The sequence below is a fragment of the Rissa tridactyla genome, chromosome 3 (genome assembly GCF_028500815.1).
Source record: "Rissa tridactyla isolate bRisTri1 chromosome 3, bRisTri1.patW.cur.20221130, whole genome shotgun sequence".
Lineage (NCBI taxonomy): Eukaryota > Metazoa > Chordata > Aves > Charadriiformes > Laridae > Rissa > Rissa tridactyla.
Genome location: NC_071468.1, coordinates 46464037 through 46485188, shown reverse-complemented (window position 1 = coordinate 46485188; position 21152 = coordinate 46464037). Strand labels below are relative to the sequence as shown.

At 45.4% G+C, this 21152-nt stretch overlaps 2 protein-coding genes across 2 annotated transcripts; one reads left to right on the top strand and one right to left on the bottom strand.

The window, feature by feature from the left end:
* Positions 1-344: 344 nt before the first annotated feature.
* On the bottom strand, positions 345-5508 carry EXOC8 (exocyst complex component 8). The gene is made up of 2 exons (XM_054195984.1): positions 3916-5508; positions 345-3252 (listed from the first exon to the last, which is right to left on the bottom strand). Exons 1-2 carry the CDS (start codon positions 5428-5430, stop codon positions 2644-2646), a joined length of 2124 nt encoding a protein of 707 aa, XP_054051959.1. The 5' UTR covers positions 5431-5508; the 3' UTR covers positions 345-2643.
* A 135-nt stretch (positions 5509-5643) lies between these two features.
* On the top strand, positions 5644-12308 carry SPRTN (SprT-like N-terminal domain). The gene is made up of 5 exons (XM_054197166.1): positions 5644-6034; positions 7499-7598; positions 8433-8561; positions 9349-9616; positions 9882-12308. Exons 1-5 carry the CDS (start codon positions 5730-5732, stop codon positions 10613-10615), a joined length of 1536 nt encoding a protein of 511 aa, XP_054053141.1. The 5' UTR covers positions 5644-5729; the 3' UTR covers positions 10616-12308.
* Positions 12309-21152: the final 8844 nt, after the last annotated feature.

Below are 21152 nucleotides of genomic sequence, written 5' to 3'. Positions count from 1 at the left end.
AAATAATCTCTGGAAGGTAACAAACCCTACGGCGTTATGCTGCCCTGGTGTTGATGAGGCCTCCCGTATCTACCCAAAGTCCCATTAGAGTACAGTACAGCCTCTCCTCAATTTGAATCAGATACAATGTCGAGGAACATTTTCTTCCAACTTCTCCTTATTAAGCCATACACTGACTTTGTAAGAATGTAACTGAAGTGACATCACTTGGCTGCCTCTTAGATCTCCCTCACAAACGACTGACCTGAAGCTCTTCAACATCACTGGAAATTTATTAGCGGACTTGAACTTTGAACCAACATCCTCTTTCTGATGATGATGCAATAAAAACAGAAATACACCACTAGTGTTGTATGTCCAAAAGTTTTAATACGTGGTCCTCACTGTTCAGAAAAGTTATTGCATTAAATTCTAATACATAAATTCATCTGAATTAAAAAAAAAAAAAAATCTACATTTTACACATCACAATTTTGTCACAGCAGCCAAAGGAAACCAGATTTTATACGAAAATGTCTCAAAACAGAAAAATACGACTAGTTCTTCCCCAAATCAAAACTGCCATCATATTATTCAGTAGTTACTACAAATCCCAGCTTGAACAACACTATCCCCACAAGTGTACAGCTCAGGAAAAGAAAAGTGCCATTCCAAATTACCGTCTGCAAATATGAAATTTATTAAACCATGACTCTCAGCATATGTTGACTTTTTCTGTTAACTGAATTAACATACAAAGCGTGTTTAATTTAATTGCACATCGTTTTCCTTAAGTTATTGGGGGTTTTTTATTATGACTTGAATAGATTCACAAGTTACAAAATATTAATGCTACCTACAGCAGTTTACACAAATCCACACGTGTGTTTGAAATTGTGACAGGCACACCAACATGATATTTGATCACCCAAAGGAAAGGCCAGATTCCCTGGTCCGTTAAAACCAACATCCATGTAAGCCCACTGCTCCATGGATGACGGCCCTGCAGGCCATAAATAGATTGATCAAGGGAGTAGTGACAGAGACGTAACAGAGCACGCGGCAGAATTACATTCTACATTTCATCCTCTGATGAGGATAAGATGTGCTATACCAGCTTGCAACGGAAGCATGAATAGGGCTTTCCTCTCTATTCAATCTTATGCCAGAGCCATAAGGATATTTATTCTGCTTTCTTCTGCTGTAAAGAAAACAACAAAATATACCTGTCTTCAGTGAAAAAAAGCCCTCCCTTCTCCCTCACTCCTCCCTCTCCCCTCTGCCTGTCATCATGGAGAGTGCTCACTTATAATCCACTTGAAAGTATTTCTCAGATTAAGTAGGGCCAGGTTGCTACCCTTGCCCACTTTAAACAGATGACACAGAATACATTACTCTGACATACTCCACCAGGTTCTGGTATCGAAAATAGTTCACTAGTGAAAGAACGCCTCTGTGGCTCTCTCTTGGACATAACATGTTCACACAAGTTCTTATTCTCACTGTCCCTGTCCCTTAAAATAAAACTATAGCTATTTCAGTGGTTTTCAATCAGTTTTAGCTAAGAGCAATGAGTTACCCTTTAAAACCATTTTGTATCAGGTTTTTTTCCTGTGATTTGCTGGCAAAAGGCCCAAACACTGGAAAGGAAGTGAGCAGAGACAGTAGGATGCTTTGCAAAATCTAACCATTCAAAAGGCATCCAAAGAGCACGAGAACTAAAACTCACCACTAAAGTGAAAACTGCAAAAATAGGGAGAAATGAAGAAGCTCCAGCACAAGCAGTTATGCAGAATGTTTTACTAGCAATATCTTTTGTTTGTTCAGGCAGTCACAAGGCATTCATTGCCATGATACAAACTGCAAAAGCTTCCATTTGAAAGTGCAAGAGTAGGATACTCAATTATTCCAGTTAAAAACACAAAGGGGAAGGGAAGAAAGTTATTTTTGATTCTTCTCCGAAGGGAACAAATGTTTCTGAAAACAAACCTTCTGCTGTCAGAAAGCTGTAATTTAAGCCAACAGGCCAGCTTATTAAATAGAAGCAGCCCCTTTACACACACACAGAACATTTTTAATTTAGATCTGTCTCTGAAATGAACGAAGAGAATTTGAATGTTGGAGAACTGAAGAGTCTGCTTTGCTACCAAACAAATCTGACTGTGCAAATCCATGTTGTTTATCTTCAGTGCTGAGTCACAACTGCATGGTGGACGTGCCTCACCCAATACCACACCCTGGGTACTTCCCCTCCTACCAGAACACTGCCTTGAAAAAGAATTCCTACAGTGACACGATGAAAAGTGATCTTTTCCTGCCATGTGGTGTAGGTATATTTAAGACTTTCACAAACCTTTGGCCAAAAATTGTATACTATAGTACTTCCCAAGTCACAAACACTACACAAGCCATTCCTACAGGATATGCTGTCCAAGGACACGTGACCTCGACCTTGCTTCTCGCTCCCCCACCCCCCCATCCACCAAGAAAAGCATTGCATCCTTGCAGGCTTTGATTGTAGTCTTCAGCTTCTGGAGTACAGCAGTAAGACTTCTGCATTTTTCAGGGACTCAAAAAAACCCACACCATTTAGTTCATAAATTCAATGTACAACATTTTCAGTAAGTGCTTTCACACCCTGTTCATAAGAACAGTTAGGTCACTTCACACCACAGAGGTGGTACTTTCCGGATTTACACGCATCAATCTTGAAGCATTTCTCAGATCCTGTAGCTGCTTGGCTGGCTTTCCAACTCCTTCCTCAAATCTTTTTTCCACAACAGGAAGGACAGTTTCATACAGGAAGGATGCATTCTGCCTAATGAAGGCTTTCTTCTCAGGGTCCTGTTCACATCGTAAACTGTAATCAACATGCTGGACAGCCACCAGGATGATTTCCACAAGACTCTCTAAGAGAACCATATGCAGCTCTGGAAAGTAAAGCTTTAACGCTTCCTCCAAGAAGGCCATAGTCTGCTTAGTGAAAGCCACTACAGTATAGCTAAGGTTGACCCAGCAGTCATCACCCGTATATTGGTCAAAATTGCCCACCCCGCAGCTTCTCATCTCCTCCCTGAGTTTCCCCAGTGCCTCTGGAGTCATTAGGTTCATCCTTCTCCACATTTCTTCAGAGTTGCGGTGCTTGGTGGCCTCAATGATGATATCCTTGTAGCTCTGTAAAGCACCTTTGATATCCTTCACCAGAAGGGCATGAATGATGAAGGTGAGATCCAGTCCAATCTCGCTAAGCTGCTTGCAGTGCTCTTTAGCCACCTTAGGTATTAACAAAAAGCAAAGGCTGTTACTAGCGTGCAGGCCCCCTTTACATCTTACACATTTACCAAATTTATCACTCTCAGAAAAGAGAGATGTGTCAGTCATACTTCCTTATTTCTCCTCCTTTAAGAAATTCCTTATTAATCAGAAATCAATAACTGAAAGATAAACCCTGACTGTCAAAAATACTCTGGACAACTACATTATAACTCACACACACACACATTTTTTTTTCCCCTATTAGCAGCTGAAATAAAGCACAACCCGAGAAAGTTACGTCTTGCAAAATATGGAAATGACGTCCAGGACAGGCTTGGAAAACAAACAAAAAGTCTTAAAAATACTCATCATTCAGATGTAGCTTATGTAAATTTTAGGACCTCCTACTGGCTAAAAGCAAATTAAGAATAAATACATATTGCATTTCTGATAAAGGCAGGATTTTTCTTGCTGTGTATTTTCATCTTAATGCTTTCCTCTGTAAAACTGAAAAAAAACCCAAACAAACTCCAAATGACTATTAACCTTTCAATGCAGAAAACCTCTCTGGAGACACACTCAAGAACCAACAACTAGCCTACGGTTAGAAAAGAGGATTTCCAAGCTTCGCAGCCTTTGTGTTAGCCATCATGTCACACCACCCTCTTTGGACCCTCTTACCTTGACGCACTCTGCTGCAGTCGACAAGCTCTCTTTACTGTCAAATACTTGCTTACTGAAGGCATCTACAAACATTCTCATGGAAGAGCGGGCCCAGACAACAAAGGCCGAGTAGCAGCCATTGTTACCAGCAAAGTCGGTCTCAAACTCTCTCGCCGTCTCTAGAAGGCTGGTGAAGAAGACGTGGCAGAGCTTGTGGATGTAGAGCAGTGTGGCACCCTCAATGCGTAGCTGTCGAATGGCTGTCTGCACTGCGGCTGCACGGTTCTTCAGGAACAGCTCACATGCCTTGGTGGACTGGCCCAAGCGAATGAGCTGGGATACGGCTCGGCGGGTGGCCCGCGGCCCTCCCCGCAGCGAGCGGTCTGGAGACAGCTCAAACACCAGCACGTCCGTAAGCTGCCGGACCCGCTCATCCACCTTGGCCCGCAGCTCCTTCACAGGCTGGCTCACGGGCTTGTCCCCCAGATACTCGTTGAGTTTATCCAAGAGGTCCACCGCCCCCTCGAAGTCACGCTGAGCAATGCAGACGTCCAGGTCCTCAGGCAGTTCCTGGATCCACTCAAGTGAGAGGTCGACCACCTCCTCCTCAGCAGAGGGCTCTTCCTCTTCCTCATCCTCATCCTCCTCAAAGGGGTTGGTGGATTCAGGGGGTGTCGGGGCAGGCCGTGGCAGGGCCTCCTGCTCCAGGCGTCGCTTCTCACTGAGGGCCCGGTTGCGCTTGGTCTCCTCCAGCACCTCCAGCCACTCCTTCTTGATCTTGGCGTTCTCGGCCTGGAAGATGCGGCTCTCAGGGAACATGAGCAGCTTGAACATATCCTTCATGGGTGGGTTGTCCTTGACGTTGACCACAGCCAGCCCATCGAGGGGATAGAGGGCATCGTAGCGGTAGGCGCCACGGCGGTTGGGCAGGGCGGTGGCCACCAGCAGGCAGTCATTCATGAGGAAGGCGTGCACCCGCTGGATCTGCGCCATGTGGTCAGCATCATACTCCACCAGGTCCCCGTTGTAGACGAGGTACTTGCCAGGGCTCTCAGGCAGGAGGTCACGGCAGCCCTCCACCTTCTCCAGGAGGGTGGTGAGGGTGCGCTGCCGCCCTTCCTCGCTGGCCGTGGCCTCCTTGGCCGAGAGCGGCAGGAAGGGGTCGGCGGCAGCACGACGGGCGCCCAGGGCGGGGTCATCGCGGTCGGCCTGGAGGAGCAGGGCCTGGGTGACGGCCTCCATGATGCCCTTCTGCTCGGTCAGGATGTGGCTGAGCTGGTACATCTCGCTCTCCAGGTAGCTGATCTCCCGCGCCGTCTCGATGAACTGCCGGTAGTTCTGATAGACATTGCGCTTCAGGCTCTGGGCCGTCTCCTCGCTCAGCGCCTGGATGCGCTGCCGGTGCTCTTGCAAGTCCCGGTCCCCGTCCGACTGCTGCGACAGCTGCTTCACGTACTCCCCCGCCGCGAAGCCCCCCGACTCCAGCTGCCGACGCAGCCGGCTCCCGCCGCCTTCACCCAGCGACAGCGCCATGGTCACGGTCACCCCTCCAGCCAGCCTTCCGACCGCCGCCGCCGCCACCGCCGCCGCCGGAGAGGCCGCCGCCGCGCCTGCGCGCCGCGGTACGTAGGCCGCCTTCGCCAGCGTCGCCGCGCCCCCTGCGCATGCGTAGGCGCCCCCAACGGACAGAGGGGCGGGCGTTAGAGGGGGTTCTGCGCATGCGCAGTGCGCGCGCGGCGGCGGCGTTGGTGGCGCAGTGCGCATGTGCACGGGGCTTCAGGCGCCGCCGGGGCGACTCTAGCGCCCGGCCCGGGGGCAGCGCTGCTGACGGGATGGCGGCGGCGGCGGCGGCGGAGGAGGAGGACTTCGTGCTGGCGCTGCAGCTCCAGGAGCTGTGGGAAGCGGAGGATAAGGCGGCGGCGGCGGCGGCTGCGGCAGCAGCGTGCCCTGAGGCCTCGCCGCTCCCCGAGGCCTGGCAGGCCCCCTCGCCGCTCCGCCCGCTGTCGGTGGTGGACGAGTCCTGGGAGCTGCTGGACCCCAGCCCCGACGTGCACGGCCTCTTCGTGCAGTTCAACGAGACGCTCTTCTGGGGGCGGCTGGCGGCTGTGGAGGTGTCGTGGAGCCCACGCATGACTCTGTACGCCGCTGTGGCGGGAGGTTGCGCTGTTTCGGGCCGGGGGGCAGCCCTGTGGGGGGGGGGGGGGGGGGGACGGGGCTCCGCGGCCGGGCCTCTAGCCAGGCATCGCCCGGCCCGGGCGGGGAGCCGGCGTGCGGAGGGGGGCTGGCCAGCCAGCAGCGGGAAGGCGGCGGGGGAAGCCGGTCCTTCCCGAGCAGCGCTGCCGGATGGCGTTCGCCGGCCCCGGGTTTCAAAAGCTGCCCGTGAGCGGCCCCAGCAGTGTGCCAGTGCTGTGTCAGAGCTGTCGGAAGAGCCTGTGACCCGTCTAGCTGTAGGCCTTAGGGGGAGGAAGGAAAAGCTGTTATTTGTTACTGTATGCTGCTCCTTCCTGTAGCTTTGTAGGCACGAGCGCCTAGTGCCATAGCTTCTCTTCCAGGTGTTTGAATACCCTGCTTTTCTAACCTGGGATGTGGGTTGGTCACTGTCATTGTCTGTTTTGTCCTTCGTTTGTCGTCCTTGGCTGCTATAAATGGCGTTTCCCGTGGTGCAGGCAAAACTGGAGAGATGTTAAAGTGGAATAAATAACTTGGTCTTAAGCTATGTGTGTTGAACTTAAACTAACCTACTTCTCTTGCTGTCATTTTTCTTATTCTCAGGTTTTATGGTAGTTTTACAGCATGGCAGAAAGGCAAATATGAAATGGTAATAGTATATTAACAAGACTTAGAATAGACTACTAGGAAGGGGAATATACAAGAAATCTGAGATTTAAAAAAAACCCAACCAATTTCGGAGTGCAGGCTGCAGTTCTGCAGCAGATCAGCTGATGCAGTTGTTGGCTGCTGGAGTCCTGCCCCCTCTTGTCTTCTGCTGGTTGCAGTACTGTTTAGGCACTTGAAAATATTTGGATACTGAACTGGTAGAGGACTACCCTAATCACAAAAAAAAAAAAGGAATTTTGAAAAGTTTCTGCTGGATTACTGTTCAGAAGTGATGATCTGTAAAGGTTCAGTAAGCATCAAAAGTTCGGGGAGGGTGAGGGGTGAAATTGCAGCATCCAGCAGTTAAGTCAGTGTTGGCTGCTGTGAATCTCTGGCCTCTGTTTTATGTATTTCACCCATCAGGAGTTCTAATGGAAACAGTCCTCTGCCTCCTAAACAGGTTAGCTTGGAACAGTCCATTGTGATTATTTTCCCCCCACACTCAGGATCGCTGGCTTTGAATTAAGTGATTGCAAGACATCTAATAAATTATAGTATCTCTTTTGCTGGTTCAGTCACAGTTTATTCTAAGAAACTTGCAGGCTTTTTTTTTCTTGCTTAATGAAAACAAAGTTTTTCAAGTACCTACTAAAAGTGGTTTTTCATGTTCTGAGTTACCTAGTGTGTGTTGGAAGGGGCCAGCATTTTAACTCCAATTCTCAATTTTTTTCATGTACTACAGGAACACGTAGCTTTTCATACTTGCCTTCTGTGTCTCTTTCAGCTGTGCTGGATTGTGTAGATATGAAGGAAAAAGTGGAATGTGTTCCATTCGTCTAAGTGAACCACTCCTAAAGTTAAGACCAAGGAAGGATCTCGTTGAGGTATTTGAAGGTTGCTAATGAATCTGCATGTAAAATGTAGGGTGTCTCCCCTCCCACCCTATACACGCATTTTACATTTCCTAGTGGAATTCTTATATACAGTGATCTGTAGATTGTAAAATAGTGGTGGCATTGTTGCTGCGTTTGTGTTGCTTGTGTTGCAATGTCATGTTAATTTTTCAGGTTTATGCTTCTTAATGGGGAACTCTGAGTAGGACTCTAAAGTCACTTGTTTATTTTAATGACTTTATAAAGAAAAAACATATTTTATTTTTTTTTTTTACTCCTAAGTTATCCTCTAATATTGAAATCAAGCATGGACAGAAAGCACAATCAGAAAATGGCTGTAGTTTCATCTTTTAAGTCAAAAGGCCAACAGCAGAAAATAAGGGTATAGGATATGACTGTAAACATAACTTTGTGTTGCTTCTTGTGCCTCTGTCAAGGCTGCTGCTTTGAATTGGCTGAACATTAATTTTTCTGTAATGAACAGAAATGCTGTAGAGTTTCAGCTTTCTGACAAGAGTCTCTCAGTTTTAGAGGGGATGATCTCTTTCAAGGTCTGACTTAAGTTTGAGGATTATTTCTCCTGTTTGGAATATCACTTATTGTAGTAATATTCTCCAGCATGTTTTGGTGGTATGGGAACAGAGGTAATTTGATTTCACAGGTAGAATCAGTATTACGTTTTTATGACCCAGACTGAACATGTGAATGCGTGAAAATAAGATCCAAATACCAAGATAAATGTAGAGGAGTAAAATACTTCCAGCTTAATTTTGAAACTATCTGTAATGCTTTTCAGTAAATAGTTAATGATTTGCATTGTTTCAGACACTGTTGCATGAAATGATCCATGCCCTGCTTTTTGTTACTAATAACGACAAAGATCGTGAATCTCATGGACCAGAGTTCTGCAAACACATGCGTCGCATTAATCGCTTGACTGGAGCCAATGTCACAGTAAGCATAATCCACTTAACTAATTTAATAGAGGTTTCTTACTGATTTGGTTTTTTAGTAAGCCTGATGTGGTATGAGTAATACACTTGTCCTTGCTAGACACTCCACAGTTGGTACCAATACAAATTTGCATCCAATTGTATGCCAGTACCATAGTTATTTTGTCAGAGATGGTGGTGGGAACAGGTTGAGGAAGATGTGGTGAGTTGTTAGTCATGTAATTTTCAAGTATGCTCTCTGTAAGTATTTTTCTTTAAACTTTTGTTGTAAACTTGAAACAACATGGCGATACTAGGGACAGAATAGCTCCATGTGCGGAATAGTATTTGGGGAAGAGCGCTCTGGTTTAGTTAAGATTTATATCAGTAGAGGCTAGTGGGTTGATAATATTTAAAAATAATGCATCTGATAAGATTAATTAAGATAATAGCTGGAGGAAGAACACAATACTGGTATTGTTCACAATGCATTCTAAATAATACATCATTTAGGGTGAAATTGTAGATAGATTTTTCAAATTGATTTTACTGCAGTTCAAACAAGATAGCCAGGACATATTCCTACACGTCCTGTCTTTTTTCTTAAAGCTTTGTTTTAATGGTAGATAAATGTTGATCAAATTTTACCCAGGTTCAGCTCTCTTAACTGGTAATGTAAAAAATCACAGCAGTAATGGAAGGAATGAAATAATAATATGTTTTTACAAAAATCCTGTAGAGCTAGTGATACAAAATTAGAAGCTTTCTGAATGACTACTTTGGTTTGGTTTTTTTTTTTTTAAACCTAGATCTATCATACTTTTCATGATGAGGTGGATTTGTACCGCCAGCACTGGTGGCGATGCAATGGCCCTTGCCAAAACAGAAAACCTTATTTTGGATATGTGAAACGTTCAATGAATAGAGCACCCTCTGCACGAGATTTCTGGTGGGCTGAGCATCAAGAGACTTGTGGAGGTACATTCACAAAAGTGAAGGAGCCAGAGAACTTTTCTAAGAAATCCAAGGAGAAAGCCCAGCCAGCAAAATTTCCAAATTCTGAGTCAACTAACAAAGGTATTTAAATTTTTTTTTTTTCTCAAACAAATACAGATCAACCACTACACAAGCTTTGGTTAGATATTACTGTTATGTAGCAAAAAACATGGCCCACTTTATTTGTGCATTTCTAGGCTCGTTCTCAACTTAATTGTTTGCAAAAGGTTTACTTTGCTACACTCTTTTCAAGCAGCAGATTTTTCGGGTGAAGTACATGAAATACTAAGCCCATGATTTATATATGAAAAAGTCACTAACTTTTCTTACTTCTCTTATTTTGCAGGCAAGCCACAAACACGTGATATGAAAGATCTGACACCTTTTAGTGGAAAGGGATATCGGCTTGGAGGAGGAGACAGTGGACTCTCAGAAAAAAGCATAAATTCCAGCAGCCGTGTTAGAAACACTGAAACACCTGGTTCACAGCATCGTTCAGCAGTAAAGACAATACCAATCCCTAAAAATGAGATAAAATTTGAAAAATCTCCCCGTAGTGGCATCTTCTTTCCACTCTATGCTGACGATGCCAGTGAGAAAATCAACTTGGCTTCAAAGCGTGAGTTTCCTAAACCCTCTGTTGCTAATACAAAAGCTTACAAGAATGTTAGTGGATCACCTGTTAAAATTGCTCGTGTTATGGAAGAAAAATCAAACCAAGGCTCTGCAAATGGCAAGAGGGTTATGCCGTTTTATAACAGGCCACCAAAACAATTTTGTTTTGAGCAGACAACAGCTGAGGTTGCACGAGAGGAAAAAAGCTCAGAATTTATTAATACACTGCAGAAGTGGCCAAAAATGGAAGACAAAACTGCCTTTGAAAACTATTTCATTAAAAAAGGGAGTACTGATGTCACTTCAAGTATAAATACACCTACGAAAACCAAAACTGAATCTACAGTGTCCTCTGCAAGTTCCAGCGCTACTGTAAGGCAGGATAAAAAAGTCGGTTGTCCTGTTTGCCAGGCTGAGGTTTTGGAGTCTAAAATAAATGAGCACCTTGATTCTTGTCTTGCATAAAACCTTTCAGAAAGCTGTCTCAAAAAGATAAACCAAGGCTGAAAACATTGCTTGAAAACTACTTTGCTCAGGGTTTGCGTAGCTGTGGTTACTTCCCTGCGTGCCTGTTCTGAACTGGAATGTAAGCTGCTGTCAGCATGCTGAACAACAAGTTTTGTGGAGTTGCACGTCAGCGCTGACCAGGAAGTTTGCTGCTAGTTATATTCCAAAGAATCAAACATTCATGTTTTAGTAGGTGGATGTTCTTGCTGACGTTCTTGCTGCAGAACCTGAGTAATACAAGAGAAAGTGGATACTTGCAAACTGCATGTTTTCAAGGCAGTTTTTAAAATCAAGACGTTTTCTATCCTATTATTTTTTAATTTGTTCTTAAGACCCCTTTGTGTTGCTTTTTTTAAGTGTTTTGGGCCGTTCTTAAAGTTAACCATCTGTAATAGATAAGAATCGTTCTGTTTAATGCAATGTAACAAAGTGGCAGGTATTTTTAGAGTAGTAAATATTTTGCATAAGCCACAATTACACTCTCAGGTGGTCCTTCTCACCTGTGACCTTTTTGAAAACATAGATGAGAATGAGAATTTCAAATCTGGGCTTTTGCCAAAGATGGGAGAGGCATAGGCATCAAAAACATAGCAAAGCGTCCATTTGGATTTAATGGGTGGGCTGTAGCAGGAAAAGAAAGTCTAGAAGGGCAATGAAGGTGCGAGGAAATCAAGCACAAGACACTTGGTAGATGAGGAGAAGGCCCTGCACTTACAGGAATGATTTTAAAAAAAAAAAAAAAATAATTTTGAGGAGCTTGTTTTCAAAAGGGATTTAAAAGTTAGTATACTGTTAAAAGTTGGAGTGGTCAGATGCAACCTAATGAACGTCTGCCTTATGTGTCTTTTGGTCCAGGATCCCATCTAGACTCTCCACCCACTTTTTCTGATGGTTTGCACAAACTCTATGTTGAAAGTTCCCTAGTTGTCAGGATATAGGTATTATGTGCATTAGTGACTGACCTCCATATGCTGATACTAGTAAGTAGAAGTGAGGAATATCAGTGTATATACTGGTAAATACCAGTGTTTATCAATACTGGTAAAGACTGTTCCTGGCTGTATCATAAAAGTCTTCATGATTTTTCAGTTAGACTTCCAGTGCTTTACAGGCCAAAATGGCATTAAACTGACTTAGCTGACAGTCTGTGTTTTGCTGCTCCTGGAAGCCAGCCAGCTCGGTGGTTAGTATCCAACAAGTCAGGCAGTTGTGTACTAAAACCATTGTGCTGTGGAAAGTTATGAACGCTGAGCAGATGTGTTTTCTATAGAAACTTTCTGACATGTTAACAGTTTTCTTGCTGCACTGAAAGTATTTAACTGGTTACACAATTAACAGCTTGACTCCTTACTTGTAAAACCGATTATAAATATTTTTGTTAAAAAAATAATTGTGCTGTTTCATATATTGTTGCTGTAACTTTAAATGGCTATATTAGCCTCGGATGCACATATGTTTGCCTTTATATAACCAATTACTTGCTGTTCCCTTTTGAAATTGGGAAATAAACTGATGTGCAATGGAATTTGGCAAATGATACCTTTACTCTTTTTAATCATTGGTGTATTTTTTTTAAATACTGATGCTACAGATGTTTTATGTGAATTGGGTTGTTCTTGTATATTCTGAATAAATTGATATTGAATTTTAACTTTTCATTAAGCCTGGGTTTCACATGGCAGTTGTGGCCATCTTGCGTTACTCAGGAGTGGGCTCACCTGTATGGCTAATAACAGCCTAGTTTAATAGATCCTTTTTGTATTAACACTTTCCCTTCACAGAGTCACAGAATGGTAGGGTTGGAAGGGACCTCTGGAGATCTTAAATTTCCCTGTAAAATCAGGTGTTGGTGAGTGTAAACTGCATCAGCCTCTGCCTTCTCCGTCATATTTTTAGGACAGTTTCACATCTGTTCCATTTCTTTGAAAAATTTTACAAATACTGATTCTAAAACTTGATCTGATATGTTAATTTTCCATACTTCCTTCTTAAAACTGCAGTATCTGTTAGCGTTCCCACTGCAACTGGAGATTACAAGGACAGTACTGCTCAGAAGTATTTGTACTATCATACGTTTTTTTAAGATGAGGACTAGATTCACATCATGAATGGTCTGTCACATCATAAAGCATTTTTTGAAAGGTATTTCCCTTACTATTGTTCCCATCAGTTTCCTGGTTTGTCTTTCCCACTGCAACTGGTAAGAGTAAAGGATCGCTCCAGGAAGGGAGCGTTGTGGGTATTGTTAAATACACTTTCATATTCAACTGAATACTTCTTTTTTTTCCTGATGTCTTCTTTTACATCAATAGTGTTAATGTGAACAACAAATAGAAACAAATGTGGGAATTGGCCTGTAGAATTCAGTGAATGGTGTCGCCTGCCGGGGAGCTTGGCGGGAACTTAAGCTGTAGGCAAGTCCTGTTTCAAATACACAAGTGTCCTAAAATAGATCTGTTCTCAAAACAATTGAGCAGTTTTGGACCAGCTGTGGAAAAAAACATCACCTCTGCCCATGTGTGTTTTTACAGCGAAGTATTATGATGCCAAGACCTCTTTTATACAGAGATAAAGGTGACAAAGAGCTGGGTGGACAGATTTTGCAGTTGCTACCTATTGCAGGCTATTATTAACAGGTCGTGCCTTGTTCTTTCGGGTATGTTGCTGTGAATGCTGTTTCTGTAAGATTTTGTTCGTGAATGCAGTGTCCTTCCCACAATTATAACAATGACTACCAGTATGTTTTTCAGATATGCTGTTAAATTTGGGTCAAAGGCAAGAAACTTTGCCTTCTGTATCGGTTGACTTTGTCCTGAGTGAGTTTAGATACTGTCTACAACAGCGGAATTGAGTAATGAATCTTGAACAAACATGCTTCACTCAACTGCAAAATAAGTTGCCTGACTGGAATTCTGAGAAACAAGTTAATATGCTTGATCTCTGAGACAAATCAGGTACGAGAGAGGTCAACAAATGGTTCTGCAAACTAAAGGCAAAAGCAATCTCATTCTGTGGTCGTCTGCTGGAATTGCTCAGAACGATTCAGATAATGTTTCCAGAGGTCAAACTACCTAAATGGGGGTTACTTAGCTATTTTGTTATTATGAAAGAGGCTGCTCTTAAGTTGCCTTGAGACTGGTTAGCCAGCAAGAAACCTTGAAGGTCAAATGTTTTCAAGTGTTTTTTACTGTTTAAGGAAATGTTTTTCTAGGAAGTTTTCATAGTACTCGAGTTCTGATGAAGGAATTGGAAGTAGCATTTTTCTCTGGACTAATATATGAGCATCATGCAAGAAGACATGTAACAGAAATAGTCTGCTTTAAAAACATGTTTTTAAAGTGCCATTCCTCTATACTTTACCATCTTCCATAGTCCAGCCACTATTTGTATTCACTGGGGGTATGTAGGTCACAGGGGAAGTGTATTCTTGCAGCACGGTCAACCCTAATTCCTGCGGGTAAGCTGCTGAGCAGGCTATTTATGGCCGGGTGGAAGTACGCTTCTCAGGCAGGGAAGCTGCGGCTGCACAACCTGTGTAGGAGTTAGTTACCTGAGCCTCCTTTCCAGGAATGTTTTTCAAGAGAACAACGAAATGCTGTTAAGTTGGAACAACCTGCAGGAGGGCTTAGGCTACGCGGTGCTGCCTGCCACTGTACCAGCCTTCGGAATAAAGGATACCAGGTAACGTGTTACAAAATCAAAGTTGTAATGGGAAAACTAGTGAATAATTCCTGAAATTCAAAGTAGCTATTCAAACTTCAGGCTTCTCTTGCTGCAGCAGCAAGATGTGCAGTATGGTAAAGGGCTTGTAAGGATTTTTCTTCTTCTTTGAGTGTTCTTCTGGAGCCCCTCAGTTCTGTTGTTTTTTCCATACATGCAACATCCCTACACATCCTTACAGTAAAGCAAGTTGCACCATACTGAAGGTTAACAGGGAGAAAGAACAAACGGTGAGTTTCTGAGAGAAAAAAAAAAAAAAGATGGACATCTCTTCTGAATTGGTTGGAGCAGTTCATGGTGATGACAAGGCTGGAGAATGTTAAGAAGCTGCCACCGCAGCTGTCTGGCTGGATCCAGCAGTGATGAAGCATCTTTGAACAGGCTGGCTGTGCAGCAGCTGTCTCGTGTGGCCATCTGAAGTTGAAAGGCCGATAAAAGGTTGGACTGGGTGATCTCCTGAGGGTTACATCTGACCTAAATTGCGTGATTGCTGCTGCCTGGCACAGTGACGGCAGCAGTGAAATGGCTGCTCTGCAGCAGCGGCTCCTTACCTGCCAGCCGGCATTCATGAATTTTACACTCCAAACTAAACCACTGAAATTCTTACTTGCATCTGGGTTATTACGGCTGTTTCGAAGTCTTGAGCTTAAAGAAACAATTGCTTGCATATGAATGTAAAGACTCTACATTAAATTACCCTTAAAGCCTAGTTGATGGGTAGACAGGCCACGAGAGAGGTTTACATTTCAGTACATGTGTGAAAATACGCTCTGTGTGTTTTCATATACTTGTGTATATGGAAAAAAATACCAAGACACCAGGCTGTGTGGAGCTTGGGGATTCTTCGACAGGCCATTAGGTGTCACTCCTTGCATTTAAGGAATACTTATTTCTTCCTCTCCATCCTGCACAGGGAACCAACAGAAAGTGCAGAATGGACGGCCTGGTGTTTCACCTACACCTGCGCTCCGGGCTGGAGATGGATCATCAGGAACCCCAACTGGACCACAAACAAGCTAAAGGAGGAGGAATGGGGGCGAGGTCTGCAACTAGCTGAGAGATGAGAAGTAAATCTACAATTACCTGGGTTTTCTGTGGGTGTTCCTTTTAGCTTTGCTGCAAGAGGGACTGGGAAGATGAGACAGGAGTTCCTTTTTCTGGTCCAGGCTCAGTGAATAACCCAAAAGGCATCCTTTTGTGGTCTGCATACACCGCACCACTTGCATCCGTTGCCGTGAAAAATCTAATTTTCTGTCACCATTTGGCATCAACCCAGCTCCTCAAGAGAGGCAGGACGGAGTTGTAAGAAGGCAGAGAGGTTTGTAAAACACAAAACTTAACCCCGTGCCTCGGCTAAGCCTGGGAGCTGGAGGGGTGCGAGAGGCCGAGGGCAGGGTGGTGTGTGCTGTAGGTGTGAAAGCTAAAAAAGGGAGATGGCCACGGCCTTAATCCCTCCGTTCCCTTTTAGCTTCTGCCAGGCCAGGCTGCTTTAAGACTGGATGAAGTTTCTAAGAAGGTGCAGCAGCTTGGCCTGAATAGCTCACCCTGTCTCTGTCCCATCCATCCCCTCTCCTTTGCATCATTTCATCTGCTTTTGTGTTCTAATAAATCTTAGACCTGATATTTCATAAACTGCATAACAAAGAATGTTTGAAGGAACAAAAATCAACAGGCTAATTATTTGGCTCACGCATTGCTTAATTTAGAAGCAATAAATGTTTTTGGTTTTTTTTCTTTAAATGCCATCAGTCTCTGGATGATGATTTGTGTGTTCACTGCAAGTACCTTCTCGGTAGAGATGTTACTAATTGCACAAAGTCTGGGGTAAAAGGCGGACTAGAGCTCAGTGAAGGCCCAGTACAGTATCTTACCTCTACGGATATGATTTAGTTGGAGTTTTTAATTCTTGTAGTAGCTTCATTCAGTGACTTTACTGGTGGGGGGGAACAGCCAAAGGGCCTCTCTGTTCTTACTCCACTTCCTCCACGCTGCTTCGCTGCCCTGCCTTTGCCTTCCCACTGACCGCCCTGGTTTCTTCCCAAAAGCATCCCAGTAATTATCTGCTTTCTTCCCAGAAGGATCCATTCAGCGGGTGTGCTCGCCACCCACTTGTAAGCAGGTTTCGATTCACCAGGAGGGTGTGGGTTGTGTTCTGAGAGAGGCATGAGGCAAAAAAGCCGTGCAAATGGCTGGCTCGGAGGATGCCCCCCTGCAGAAGCCTCTGCAGCGATGGGTGCAGGATGGGACGCATCCTCCCCATGGCACCCACACGCGGCTTGAGAAACCACTACCCCTTGCGTTCAGCTTAAGGGCAGGGCAGCACTTCTCAGAAGCGTTCATTTGACCAGAGCGCTTTTATTTTTTATGCCCCTTCATTTTGAGTGCAGTGTACAAAGTCCGACGGTTTTGGCCTGTTTAACGTGTAACCCAGCACGCACTTGCTATTTTACAGGCCTTACTCCCAAGACTCGCCAGGGCCGTGCTATTTACGGTGCACAGCACATCTTACAACTAGCTGTTTTTTCAACCAACAGCATGACAAACTCCCTGGTGTGTGACGGGACCACTCAACTTGGCATGGGCTGCTCCAGATAACGTGGCAGTGGAAGGATACGGTACAAAGTCTGGGCTGTTCTGGCAAATGGGAACATGTCCAAAGGGAAGAGTCGTCCTGAGGATAAAACACCCCGGCGGCTTCAGAGAGGACGGCATCTCTACCAGGCGGGGTGTGGAAAGCTGCGAGTAGAGGACTTCAGTCTCAAATCCTCTGTCTTCTGCAGGATATGTCGCTCAGAATTATTTGGGTTAGTCTTTAGCTTTGCATTTAGCAGTACCTATCCAGGAAATTTAACTTAAACATAAGAAACAACTTTATTATAGTGGTTTAACACAGGTACAGGTTCCCTGGAGAGGTTGTGGAGTCTCCATCCTTGAAGATACTCAAACCTCAACTGGACATGGTCCTGGGTAGGTGGCCCTGCTCGGGGCAGGAGGGCTGGACCAGACCACCTCCAGGATCACCTTCTATGCCCACAGCCCTGGGTTTCTGCATAACAACACCATGAGCACTTCGGGACAGAGTGAAATTGCAGCTGAAGGCAGTTAGGATCCATCTGCTCGCCCTTGCGCTGGCACAGCCCAGGGCTGCTCACACCACCTCTAACCATCAGCTTCTTTCCAGCTCCATGGGTCTTCCCCTCCTTGCAAGTTTTGGCAGGGGCAGTTCCCATCACTGCCACCACCCAGGCCATGTCCAGGAGGGACAAATCCCCCATCCCATGCATCAGGGGGACTGGGGGATTTCAGGCAGGAGCCGGGCACGTGCCACGACACAAAGACAGGTAGGAGGAAGCTCTGCCCTGCCAAGCCGGGTGGAGAAGCAGGTAGCTGGGTCACCCCTTCTCAGGGCCTGCCCTGGAAAGGCAGGTTTTAATTGCTGCTTCCTCCCCAAGCCATATGGTGGGGAGGGGGCAGGATTATCAGCCCTGCAGATGACGTGAATTAAAGCTCAGATGTAATTAACTTTGAAAGTACCTATAAGAGATTTAGAAGGCAGGAAAAGTATCTGATGACAGGAAATGGGAGGTATTTCAGGCACTGCAAAACCCCAAAAGGCTACTCAAGCTAGCTGGCAACATTTCCCAGGCAATTTGGCAGAGTTAAGAGGACACCACCCAAGAGGTTTTACCGCTAACGTTTGGGCTGACTCTTGTGTCTTGAAATGCAGTTTTGTCGAAGCAGACACACATCCCGAGTGTTAAGTGATGCCACGTCTTTGGAGCTTTTTGGACACGAGCATCCTCTGAAGGAATGAGGCCTGAGATTGGAAGAAAACACTTAAAGTTGTCTTAATGCAGCATGGCTCTTAATCCTTTTATAGGCTCCGGAGGGTTACCTGCCTTCAGGACTCTTCTGCAGTGGAGCGCTCCACACTAAATTAAGGCTTTGCAGCCTCGGCAGTGCAGGCGCTGGGCCACGCACAGGGTCATGGTCAGTCTGTGGCCACCCTGCAGCAGGTGCTGAGGGAAACGCCGCCTTCACTTCTCCAGGAAGAGAGATTGGGGGTGTCTCTGCTGTTGGGCAAGCACCCTCACTCAGCTTTGGGTGGTTTATGATGGGTTGATCCCAGCCCCGAGTGTATTTTCACATCTGGCTGTGGATTTGTGTTGAAGTGATACCATTTTCAAGGAGACTGACAGGTAGATGTCCTGTTTGTGAATCCTGCACCAGCTTCTACTCTCCTTGTGTGTCTCTCTCTCCTTTCTTCAATAGGGAGACCACCCAAGATTGGCGTGAAACTGGTCCTGGGTGATGCCAGCATGGTTAGATACGCAGAATTCAGTGCCAGCAGAAGTCTATGCCTCATGAACCGCCACGGTTCAGCTGTGCCATGAATAATCCCACCATCTCTGCCAAAAGAGGAGGAGCAGCTTCAAGACCAGTTTGCTTCCCCGAGACGGTCAGCAGCTTGCCACACTGAGCTTTCGTCAAGCAGCACCAACTCGGGGCAGGTAGCGGCAGCAGCCAGAGGCAGCACTGCTGCCGTGACTTGGTAGTCGCTCCTCTCTAGGTGTTTTTTTTTTTTGCAACTCTCAGCCCAGGGCTTAGGTAGCACCTGGAAGGGCAGGCGTCAGGCTGCTGCCAACCTTGCATCTCAGAGAATTAAAAACCCCAAATGTTTTCCTCAGTCGAGTATTTTATAATTTAATCCTCCGCCCACACATAGGGTGTAGCAGAGAAGCCTGTGGCTCGGCTGACGTTGGGACAACACTTGGGGAGCTATCGCAGCCTGGAAGGATGCAAAAGCCGTGGGTGAGCGAGGGGGCAGGAGAGACCCCCCCCCCAATATGTGGGAGCAGAAATGGCAAGGGAAGGTGCTGAGGAGAGGAGAAGCAGAGCTGTTGTTCTCCCTGCGCTCTCGCCTGAGCAAACTAGAGCAAATTCGCAAACCTGCTGTAAGCACTGGAGGTGTAACCAACCATCTCCCACCTCCCTGCTCCTTCATCCCCGCCCCGGTGGATGTTTAGTCGTAGATAAAGCTGCCTTGGGAGTATCTAAACAAGAGCTTACAACATCGTAATCAACCACAGCAAAAAAACTCCCAACCAAAATACACCTCCTTTGATTGCTACAAGTTAAAGTAACTTGTTTGTGCAGCACAACATCCTCCGCCTAAAACACAGGGACTTCTCTCTTTGTCGCCTCTGGGACAGCGAACCCGTGTTTTTCTGCTCTTAGGGAGAGGCTTTGTCCCGGTTAGGACACCAGGGGGACCCAGTCATTCGCTCTTATTTCCAGCTGTCCCCGGGAGCCGCTTCCCGAGGCGTTTGGCGTCCCCGCTCCCGGCGCCCCGCCAGCAGCCGGATCGCCCAAAGAACCCCTGCGTGTTCTCATGGCTTCCTACCAGCCCCATCTTTTACCGTAAAATACACGTCCGCCCTGCTTACGCCGTCGCTTAACATTGCATGGCTATGAAGTTGCAGCAACTCTTAACCACGTACGGTGGTTTCCTACTTGGGCTATTTTAAACAAATAAATGTTCTCGTAATGCACGTGGGGGAAAGATAAAAGTGCTCACAGAAGTTTAGCAACTGCTACTGCCATCCCATTAAAGAGTTCTACACGTAAGAAAAATGTCGGACTGAAGAGAGTTAATTTGAACAGTTTTTGCTTGTTCGTTAAAATATGACTGCGCAGAACACGTGCCCAGCACCACGTTACTTGTGCTGTGGCTGGGGAAGGGGAAGTGAAGGGCAATAAATATGGCCAATCTGACAGCTCAAACCTTGCTCTTCGCTATCGGGAACACCATCAATTGGACTCTAATCTCTGAAAACGGATTTGGTTATTACCCATGGCCCCAGTTCCCTTTGCCAAATGTTAGTGGTGTCTACCATCACATTTTCCTTGCAAAACTATTTCCTCCTTGATGTCCAAAGATGCTGCCAAGTGCTCCAATAAAAACAGTTCTTCTGAAACATCCTTCCGTTTTGGTAACCCCAGGTATCACACTCACCAACAGCTAAGATAGCACTTTTCGGGTTTAGGAGGGGTGGTTTAACAGCAGCTAATTAATTAACAGCAGTTAATCAAGCCCCAAAATTCTAGTTACCTTTGAGCTGCCACGACTACGCCTTCTGCTATAACGCAGTCTCTAGTAATAGATTTTTAAAGCTTGCTTACATATGGTAACGTAAGCAAGATACATTCACAGCCTAAGTGACTTGCCTTAAGACAGTTCTGATCATTTTTTTTTTGCTTCGCTTTTTGTTTGACCCTTGCTTTCTTTTAGGGAGTGAAGTACCAGCTCATGACCCAAGACAATATTCAGGCTTTCTGTTTGTGAGTAGGAGGCAAATCTCTGCATTTTAGTTATTCTGGATTCATTTTCTATTTAAAAATAAAAATAAAACTGAACCATGCCAGCCCCTGAAATGAGCCCAGGAGAGGAACTGGTTCCACCCTGACAAACCACGCTGACACACAGACAGGCCCACAAGGAGCACGGGATCCACACGGTGAATATTCAGAGAGGGATTTTACTTCTCATCCCTGACTGCATTTGAAGAATGGATTTCCAGTTGAGACACTGCTCTGTTCACTGCCCTCCTAGTTCAAACAAAAAGTTACAAACCTCCCATCTTCACAGGTAAAAATACACTATTTTGCAACACACATCCATGAAGAGAAAGGTGGAAGGGATACATCAGCAGTTGTCTTTCCTGAGGGAAACACATTGTGTATTTTTTTCTCCTCACACTTCATGTTCCTCCCC

What these genes read in the sequence shown, in the direction of transcription:
- EXOC8 (XM_054195984.1), bottom strand. Translation starts at nt 5,430, where the DNA reads ATGGCGCTGTCGCTGGGTGAAGGCGGCGGGAGCCGGCTGCGTCGGCAG. An exon ending in CTGCAGCAGAGTGCGTCAAG is followed by an intron (nt 3,253 to 3,915) that starts GTAAGAGGGTCC and finishes TTAATACCTAAG; the next exon opens with GTGGCTAAAGAGCACTGCAA.
- SPRTN (XM_054197166.1), top strand. Translation starts at nt 5,730, where the DNA reads ATGGCGGCGGCGGCGGCGGCGGAGGAGGAGGACTTCGTGCTGGCGCTG. An exon ending in TGGAGCCCACGCATGACTCT is followed by an intron (nt 6,035 to 7,498) that starts GTACGCCGCTGT and finishes TGTCTCTTTCAG; the next exon opens with CTGTGCTGGATTGTGTAGAT. An exon ending in TTCTGAGTCAACTAACAAAG is followed by an intron (nt 9,617 to 9,881) that starts GTATTTAAATTT and finishes CTTATTTTGCAG; the next exon opens with GCAAGCCACAAACACGTGAT.